At 48.9% G+C, this 10432-nt stretch overlaps 1 protein-coding gene across 1 annotated transcript in view; it reads left to right on the forward strand.

Moving 5' to 3' along the window:
• Positions 1 to 10432, forward strand: part of prss12 (serine protease 12) — a 62089-nt gene that overhangs the window by 42295 nt on the left and 9362 nt on the right. The window contains exons 6-7 of the mRNA XM_045213900.1: positions 6230 to 6299; positions 9598 to 9720. Coding sequence (XP_045069835.1) covers positions 6230 to 6299; positions 9598 to 9720 — 193 coding nt within the window. The remainder of the gene's footprint in view (positions 1 to 6229; positions 6300 to 9597; positions 9721 to 10432) is intronic.

A 10432-nucleotide genomic window follows, 5' to 3' on the forward strand; every position in this document is an offset into this window, starting at 1 on the left:
CGGATAGAGAAGGTAGAGGAGTAGAACAGGGGCTTTAGCAGAGGATAGAGAAGGTAGAGGGGTAGAACAGGGGCTTTAGCAGAGGATAGAGAAGGTAGAGGGGTAGAACAGGGGCTTTAGCAGAGGATAGAGAAGGTAGAGGAGTAGAACAGGGGCTTTAGCAGCGGATAGAGAAGGTAGAGGAGTAGAACAGGGGCTTTAGCAGAGGATAGAGAAGGTAGAGGAGTAGAACAGGGGCTTTAGCAGAGGATAGAGAAGGTAGAGGAGTAGAACAGGGGCTTTAGCAGAGGATAGAGAAGGTAGAGGAGTAGAACAGGGGCTTTAGCAGAGGATAGAGAAGGTAGAGGAGTAGAACAGGGGCTTTAGCAGCGGATAGAGAAGGTAGAGGGAGGAAAAGGATGGGAGGTTACTAGGGAGGTTACTAGGGAGAGGTTAGAAGCGTAAGTTACAGGATCCACCAGTTTAGTTTCCCCCAGCCCTGTTCTGTAAGCTCCAATGAGTCACTCAGCCACGGAGAAGGAGGGGAGGGCCGAGCCAGCCGGTAGGAAAGGGGACAGTGCGAGTCATAGGATGCGGAAAGGGAGGAGAGTAGAAGAGGCAGAATCAGGAGACAGGAGGATTTAGCAGAAGGGAGAGATTAGAAGAGTGTAAGCAGTGGGGGAGAGAGAGAGAGCGAAGATTGCGGCGGCGCATGGCCATCTGGGTAGGGGCTGAGTGGTTAGGACTGGAGGTACTGGAGGCCATCTGGGTAGGGGCTGAGTGGTTAGGGTTGGAGGTACTGGAGGCCATCTGGGTAGGGGCTGAGTGGTTAGGGTTGGAGGTACTGGAGGCCATCTGGGTAGGGGCTGAGTGGTTAGGGTTGGAGGTACTGGAGGCCATCTGGGTAGGGGCTGAGTGGTTAGGGTTGGAGGTACTGGAGGCCATCTGGGTAGGGGCTGAGTGGTTAGGGTTGGAGGTACTGGAGGCCATCTGGGTAGGGGCTGAGTGGTTAGGGTTGGAGGTACTGGAGGAGAGGTTAGGACTGACTGGAGGTACTGGAGGAGAGGTTAGGACTGACTGGAGGTACTGGAGGAGAGGTTAGGACTGACTGGAGGTACTGGAGGAGAGGTTAGGACTGACTGGAGGTACTGGAGGAGAGGTTAGGACTGGAGGTACTGGAGGAGAGGTTAGGACTGGAGGTACTGGAGGAGAGGTTAGGACTGGAGGTACTGGAGGAGAGGTTAGGACTGGAGGTACTGGAGGAGAGGTTAGGACTGGAGGTCCTGGAGGAGAGGTTAGGACTGGAGGTCCTGGAGGAGAGGTTAGGACTGGAGGTACTGGAGGAGAGGTTAGGACTGGAGGTACTGGAGGAGAGGTTAGGACTGGAGGTACTGGAGGAGAGGTTAGGAGACTGGAGGTACTGGAGGAGAGGTTAGGACTGGAGGTACTGGAGGAGAGGTTAGGACTGGAGGTACTGGAGGAGAGGTTAGGACTGGAGGTACTGGAGGAGAGGTTAGGACTGGAGGTACTGGAGGAGAGGTTAGGACTGGAGGTACTGGAGGAGAGGTTAGGACTGGAGGTACTGGAGGAGAGGTTAGGACTGGAGGTCCTGGAGGAGAGGTTAGGACTGGAGGTACTGGAGGAGAGGTTAGGACTGGAGGGACTGGAGAATGACTGGGACTGGAGGAGAGGTTAGGACTGGAGGTACTGGAGGAGAGGTTAGGACTGGAGGTACTGGAGGAGAGGTTAGGACTGGAGGTACTGGAGGAGAGGTTAGGACTGGAGGTACTGGAGGAGAGGTTAGGACTAGAGGTACTGGAGGAGAGGTTAGGACTGACTGGAGGTACTGGAGGAGAGGTTAGGACTGGAGGTACTGGAGGAGAGGTTAGGACTGGAGGTACTGGAGGAGAGGTTAGGACTGACTGGAGGTACTGGAGGAGAGGTTAGGACTGGAGGTACTGGAGGAGAGGTTAGGACTGGAGGTACTGGAGGAGAGGTTAGGACTGGAGGTACTGGAGGAGAGGTTAGGACTGGAGGTACTGGAGGAGAGGTTAGGACTGGAGGTACTGGAGGAGAGGTTAGGACTGGAGGTACTGGAGGAGAGGTTAGGACTGGAGGTACTGGAGGAGAGGTTAGGACTGGATGTACTGGAGGAGAGGTTAGGACTGGAGGTACTGGAGGAGAGGTTAGGACTGACTGGAGGTACTGGAGGAGAGGTTAGGACTGACTGGAGGTACTGGAGGAGAGGTTAGGACTGGAGGTACTGGAGGAGAGGTTAGGACTGGAGGAACTGGAGGAGAGGTTAGGACTGGAGGTACTGGAGGAGAGGTTAGGACTGGAGGTACTGGAGGAGAGGTTAGGACTGGAGGTACTGGAGGAGAGGTTAGGACTGGAGGTACTGGAGGAGAGGTTAGGACTGGAGGTACTGGAGGAGAGGTTAGGACTGGAGGTCCTGGAGGAGAGGTTAGGACTGGAGGTACTGGAGGAGAGGTTAGGACTGGAGATACTGGAGGAGAGGTTAGGACTGGAGGTACTGGAGGAGAGGTTAGGACTGGAGGTACTGGAGGAGAGGTTAGGACTGGAGGTACTGGAGGAGAGGTTAGGACTGGAGGTACTGGAGGAGAGGTTAGGACTGGAGGTACTGGAGGAGAGGTTAGGACTGGAGGTACTGGAGGAGAGGTTAGGACTGACTGGAGGCCATCTGGGTAGGGGCTGAGTGGGTTGGAGGAAAGGGAGACGGAAAAGGGAACAAAGTAGTGATCAGAGACCTGGAGGAGGGTTGCAGAGAGATTAGTAGGAGAACAGCCTCTAGTAAAGATGATGTCAAGTGTATTGCCTGCCTTGTGAGTTGGACGGGATTGGGAAAGGGTGAGGTCAAGAGTCAAGGAAGGGAAAGAGAGAGTTGGAAATACATGAATCGAATGCAGACGTCGGGAGGTTGAAGTCGCCAAGTACGAAGAGCGGTGAGCCATTGTCAGGAAATGAGCTTATCAAGGTGTCAAGCTCATTGAGGAACTCTAAGGGCACCTGGTGGGCGATAGATGACAATAATGTTAAACTTGAGTGGACAAGGAATTCAAATGAGATGGACAGGTGAGGGGGAGACAATAAAAAATCTCATTATGGAGAAATGAGTAGACCTGTGCCTCCACCGCGACGACCACATGCTCCTGGACTATGAGAGAAAACAGTCAGATGAATAGAGAGCAGCTGGAGTAGCAGTGTTCTCTGGGGGTGATCCACGTCTCCGTCAGGGACAAAAAGTCAAGGGACTGAAGGGCAGCACAGGCTGAGATGAACTCTGCGTTCTTGACCACAGATCGGTAGTTCCAAACGCTGCCAGAGACCAGGAATTCCACATGGGTTGTGCGTGCAGGGTAAACAATATTTAGAAGGGTTGCAGCCAAGGGGTGGGGAGTGTCTGTAAAGCCTACAGGGAGATGAACGAACAGGTATAGAAAACACACAGTTGACGAAGCTACAAAAGAGCGAAATTAGATCTGTAATTAACTAGGCAAGATACTCAGTGAGAGAGTGGCGCCTTCCTCTCTCCAACAACTCGGCAGAACCGTCTTCGTTTCGCCGACGGTCTTAGTTTTGCAATAAAACCTCCACAGATACAACCGCCGCTTACAGCTGCCGCTGAGAAACCAGGGGAGGCTGAAGAACTAATTACTGATTGACTAGGAGAGGTGGAGAGCATATCTCCCTGTACTAATTACTGATTGGAGAGCATATCTCCCTGTACTAATTACTGATTGACTAGGAGAGGTGGAGAGCATATCTCCCTGTACTAATTACTGATTGGAGAGCATATCTCCCTGTACTAATTACTGATTGACTAGGAGAGGAGGAGAGCATATCTCCCTGTACTAATTACTGATTGGCTAGGAGAGGTGGAGAGCATATCTCCCTGTACTAATTACTGATTGACTAGGAGAGGAGGAGAGCATATCTCCCTGTACTAATTACTGATTGACTAGGAGAGGAGGAGAGCATATCTCCCTGTACTAATTACTGATTGACTAGGAGAGGAGGAGAGCATATCTCCCTGTACTAATTACTGATTGGAGAGCATATCTCCCTGTACTAATTACTGATTGACTAGGAGAGGTGGAGAGCATATCTCCCTGTACTAATTACTGATTGACTAGGAGAGGAGGAGAGCATATCTCCCTGTACTAATTACTGATTGACTAGGAGAGGTGGAGAGCATATCTCCCTGTACTAATTACTGATTGACTAGGAGAGGTGGAGAGCATATCTCCCTGTACTAATTACTGATTGACTAGGAGAGGTGGAGAGCATATCTCCCTGTACTAATTACTGATTGGAGAGCATATCTCCCTGTACTAATTACTGATTGGAGAGCATATCTCCCTGTACTAATTACTGATTGGAGAGCATATCTCCCTGTACTAATTACTGATTGACTAGGAGAGGAGGAGAGCATATCTCCCTGTACTAATTACTGATTGGAGAGCATATCTCCCTGTACTAATTACTGATTGGAGAGCATATCTCCCTGTACTAATTACTGATTGAAGAATTTTGAAAAGAATAATGGACAAATGTTGTCCAATCCAGGTGTGGAAATCTCTTAGAGACTTACCCAGAAAGACTCACAGCTGTAATCAGCTGCCAACGATGCTTCTACAAAGTATTGACTCAGGGGTCTGAATACTTATGTAAATTAGATATTTCTGTATTTCATTTTCAATAAATTTGCAAACATTGTTTTCACATTATGGGGTGTTGTGTATAGGTGGGTGAGAAGAAACATATATTGAATCCATTTTTGAATTCAGGCTGTAACACAACTAAATGTGTTGTACATAGTACACACACCATAAACACACACACACACACACACACACACCATAAACACACACACACACACACACACACACACCATAAACACACACACACACACCATAAACACACACACACACACACACCATAAACACACACATACACCATAAACACACACACACACGCATCGATTCGTTCCTCTAATCAAACCAAATCGCACCAAATCGTCCCGAACTAAAACGTATGGTATCAGTCCATGTCTCTAGATACGTATGGTTCCTGTATGGTATCAGTCCATGTCTCTAGATACGTATGGCTCCTGGATGGTATCAGTCCATGTCTCTAGATACGTATGGCTCCTGGGTGGTATCAGTCCATGTCTCTAGATACGTATGGCTCCTGGATGGTATCAGTCCATGTCTCTAGATACGTATGGTTCCTGTATGGTATCAGTCCATGTCTCTAGATACGTATGGCTCCTGTATGGTATCAGTCCATGTCTCTAGATACGTATGGCTCCTGGATGGTATCAGTCCATGTCTCTAGATACGTATGGCTCCTGTATGGTATCAGTCCATGTCTCTAGATACGTATGGTTCCTGTATGGTATCAGTCCATGTCTCTAGATACGTATGGCATCAGTCCATGTCTCTAGATACGTATGGTTCCTGTATGGTATCAGTCCATGTCTCTAGATACGTATGGCTCCTGTATGGTATCAGTCCATGTCTCTAGATACGTATGGCTCCCGTATGGCATCAGTCCATGTCTCTAGATACGTATGGCTCCTGGATGGTATCAGTTCATGTCTCTAGATACGTATGGTTCCTGTATGGTATCAGTCCATGTCTCTAGATACGTATGGCTCCTGGATGGTATCAGTCCATGTCTCTAGATACGTATGGTTCCTGTATGGTATCAGTCCATATCTCTAGATACGTATGGCTCCTGGATGGTATCAGTCCATGTCTCTAGATACGTATGGCTCCTGGATGGTATCAGTCCATATCTCTAGATACGTATGGCTCCTGGATGGTATCAGTCCATGTCTCTAGATACGTATGGCTCCTGGATGGTATCAGTCCATGTCTCTAGATACGTATGGCTCCTGTATGGTAGATATGTATTGAATCGTCTTGAAAGGGAAAGATGCACATCCATACTGTTATATAGTTGTTAATTGTATAATGCTGTTTCATACCCTTACTGCACTACACATATCTAATACATGCTGTAAGTGGATTGATTGAACACATCGTTTCTAGCAGGACAGTGTCTCCACACAGTACACACTGGTAGGTAGCTATTAGGACTGGGTCGGCCTAGTTTCTAGCAGGACAGTATATACATATGAAATGGTTACCTGTGGTTTCCTCTGTTAGGTTGGAGTCTGTGTTAGATCCTGAACTAAACTAACGTTCCCGTCTGTCTGTGTCAGATCCTGTGTGTGGGTTGAGGCTGGTACATACACGCCAACGCAGAATCATAGGAGGAGAAAACTCACTGAGGTAAGGAGAGAGAGAGAGAGAGAGAGAGCGAGAGAGAGAGAGAGCGAGAGAGAGAGAGAGAGAGAGAGAGAGAGAGAGAGAGAGAGAGAGAGAGAGAGAGAGAGAGAGAGAGAGAGAGAGAGAGAGAGAGAGAGAGAGAGAGAGAGAGAGAGAGAGAGAGAGAGAGAGAGAGAGAGAGAGAGAGAGAGAGAGAGAGAGAGAGAGAGAGAAGAGAGAGAGAGAGAGAGAGAGAGAGAGAGAGAGAGAGAGAGAGAGAGAGAGAGAGAGAGAGAGAGAGAGAGAGAGAGAGAGAGGCATTAATTCCGACTGGTCAAGGCAGGGCGGTCCAATGTGGGTCTTTCTGTTTTCATCCTCTCCTTTTAATAAAGGACTCATTCACACCTGGACATCAGGTGTTTGTAATTAACTGCCAGGTAGAAACAAAAACCACTGGACACCCCTGGGTTACTGGACACCCCTGGGTTACTGGACACCCCTGGGTTACTGGACACCCACTGGACACCCCTGGGTTACTGGACACCCACTGGACACCCCTGGGTTACTGGACACCCACTGGACACCCCTGGGTTACTGGACACCCACTGAACACCCCTGGGTTACTGGACACCCACTGGACACCCCTGGGTTACTGGACACCCCTGGGATAAGGTTTGGGATAGAGTTAAAACTAAAACAACTCAATATATAATATAATGTATAATATATATATATATATATATATTAAGGTTTGAGTTAAAACCCCCCCAAAATTAACGAGTGCCTAGCACTGAGATTGAACCCGCCATCCTCGGCGCCGGAGCTCGCGGCTTGCGCCCATCCGCCATCCCCGTCCACAACACCCCAGCAAGCCGGGACCTTACGAGATGATAATAGTGCTCACTGTTGCCCCTAGTGGCCGGTTCCGAAAGCATTCTGCCGATGTCCTGGGGACCTGGACGAACGTCGAATACTGCATTGAATCTGGTGTAACCTCCCTGGAGACCTGGACGAACGTCGAATACTGCATTGAATCTGGTGTAACCTCCCTGGGGACCTGGACCAACGTCTAATAATGGATCTGGTGTAACCTCCCTGGGGACCTGGACCAACGTCTAATAATGGATCTGGTGTAACCTCCCTGGGGACCTGGACCAACGTCTAATAATGGATCTGGTGTAACCTCCCTGGGGACCTGGACCAACGTCTAATAATGGATCTGGTGTAACCTCCCTGGGGACCTGGACCAACGTCTAATAATGGATCTTGTGTAACCTCCCTGGAGACCAGGACCAACGTCTAATAATGGATCTGGTGTAACCTCCCTGGAGACATGGACCGACGTCTAATAATGGATCTGGTGTAACCTCCCTGGAGACCTGGACCGACGTCTAATAATGGATCTGGTGTAACCTCCCTGGGGACCTGGACCAACGTCTAATAATGGATCTGGTGTAACCTCCCTGGGGACCTGGACCAACGTCTAATAATGGATCTGGTGTAACCTCCCTGGGGACCTGGACCAACGTCTAATAATGGATCTGGTGTAACCTCCCTGGGGACCTGGACCAACGTCTAATAATGGATCTGGTGTAACCTCCCTGGAGACCTGGACCAACGTCTAATAATGGATCTGGTGTAACCTCCCTGGGGACCTGGACCAACGTCTAATAATGGATCTGGTGTAACCTCCCTGGAGACCTGGACCAACGTCTAATAATGGATATTGTGTAACCTCCCTGGAGACCTGGACCAACGTCTAATAATGGATCTGGTGTAAGCTCCCTGGGGACCTGGACCAACGTCTAATAATGGATCTTGTGTAACCTCCCTGGAGACATGGACCAACGTCTAATAATGGATCTTGTGTAACCTCCCTGGAGACATGGACCAACGTCTAATAATGGATCTGGTGTAACCTCCCTGGAGACCTGGACCAACGTCTAATAATGGATCTGGTGTAACCTCCCTGGGGACCTGGACCAACGTCTCATAATGGATCTGGTGTAACCTCCCTGGGGACCTGGACCAACGTCTAATAATGGATCTGGTGTAACCTCCCTGGGGACCTGGACCAACGTCTAATAATGGATCTGGTGTAACCTCCCTGGGGACATGGACCAACGTCTAATAATGGATCTGGTGTAACCTCCCTGGGGACCTGGACCAACGTCTAATAATGGATCTGGTGTAACCTCCCTGGGGACCTGGACCAATGTCTCATAATGGATCTGGTGTAACCTCCCTGGGGACCTGGACCAACGTCTAATAATGGATCTTGTCCCGAAGCCACTCCTGCGTTGTCTTGGCTGTGTGCTTAGGGTCGTTGTCCTGTTGGAAGGTGAACCTTCGCCCCAGTCTGAGGTCCTGAGCACTCTGGGAGCAGGTTTTCATCAAGGATCTCTCTGTACTTTGCTCCGTTCATCTTCCCCTCGATCCTGACTAGTCTCCCAGTCCCTGCCGCTGAAAAACATCCCTTTAGGTGCCTTTTATGGCCACTCTACCATAAAGGCCTAATTGGTGGAGTGCTGCAGAGATGGTTGTCCTTCTGGAAGGTTCTACCATCTCCACAGAGGAACTCTGGAGCTCGGTCAGAGTGACCATCGGGTTCTTGGTCACCTTTCTGACCAAGGCCCTTCTCCCCCGATTGCTCAGTTTGGCCGGGCGGCCAGCTCTAGGAAGAGTCTTGGTGGTTCCAGACTTCTTCCATTTAAGAATGATGGAGGCCACTGTATTCTTGGGGACCTTCAATGCTGCAGACATTTTTTGGTACCTTTCCCCAGATCTGTGCCTCGACACAATCCTGTCTCGGAGCTCTACGGACAATTCCTTTGACCTCATGGCTTGGTTTTTGCTCTGACATGCACTGTCAACTGTGGGACGTTATATAGACAGATGTGTGCCTTTCCAAATCATGTCCAATCAATTGTATTTACCACAGGTGGACTCCAATCAAGTTGTAGAAACATTTCAAGGATGATCCATGGAAACAGGATGCACCTGAGCTAAATGTCATGTCTCATAGCAAAGGGTCTGAATGCTTATGTAAATAAGGTTTTCAGTTTTTTATTTTTTATAAATGTGCAAACATTTCTAAAAACCTGTTATCGGTTTGTCATTATGGGGTATTGTGTGTAGATTGATGAGGATTTTTTTTTTTTTAATCCATTTTAGAATAAGGCCGTAACGTAACAAAATGTGGGAAAAGTCAAGGGGTCTGAATACATTCCGAATGCACTGTGTATTGTATAATTGTACACGAGACAGAGTATATACTACTATTTCTATTCTATAATGTGTGTGTGTGTGTGTGTGTGTTCAGGGGAGGCTGGCCATGGCAGGCTGCAGTGCGTCTAAGAGGCTCTCGGGGGGACGGCAGGTTGGTGTGTGGAGCGACTCTCATCAACTCCTGTTGGATACTCACCTCAGCTCACTGCTTTAAGAGGTAACACTCAGCTCAGCTCACTGCTTTAAGAGGTAACGCTCAGCTCAGCTCACTGCTTTAAGAGGTAACACTCAGCTCAGCTCACTGCTTTAAGAGGTAACACTCAGCTCAGCTCACTGCTTTAAGAGGTAACACTCAGCTCAGCTCACTGCTTTAAGAGGTAACACTCAGCTCAGCTCACTGCTTTAAGAGGTAACACTCAGCTCAGCTCACTGCTTTAAGAGGTAACACTCAGCTCAGCTCACTGCTTTAAGAGGTAACACTCAGCTCAGCTCACTGCTTTAAGAGGTAACACTCAGCTCAGCTCACTGCTTTAAGAGGTAACACTCAGCTCAGCTCACTGCTTTAAGAGGTAACACTCAGCTCAGCTCGCTGCTTTAAGAGGTAACACTCAGCTCAGCTCACTGCTTTAAGAGGTAACACTCAGCTCAGCTCACTGCTTTAAGAGGTAACACTCAGCTCAGCTCACTGCTTTAAGAGGTAACACTCAGCTCAGCTCAGCTCAGCTCAGCTCACTGCTTTAAGAGGTAACACTCAGCTCAGCTCACTGCTTTAAGAGGTAACACTCAGCTCAGCTCACTGCTTTAAGAGGTAACACTCAGCTCAGCTCGCTGCTTTAAGAGGTAACACTCAGCTCAGCTCACTGCTTTAAGAGGTAACACTCAGCTCAGCTCAATGCTTTAAGAGGTAACACTCACCTCAGCTCACTGCT

The sequence above is a fragment of the Coregonus clupeaformis genome, unplaced genomic scaffold (assembly GCF_020615455.1).
Source record: "Coregonus clupeaformis isolate EN_2021a unplaced genomic scaffold, ASM2061545v1 scaf0170, whole genome shotgun sequence".
Taxonomy (NCBI): domain Eukaryota; kingdom Metazoa; phylum Chordata; class Actinopteri; order Salmoniformes; family Salmonidae; genus Coregonus; species Coregonus clupeaformis.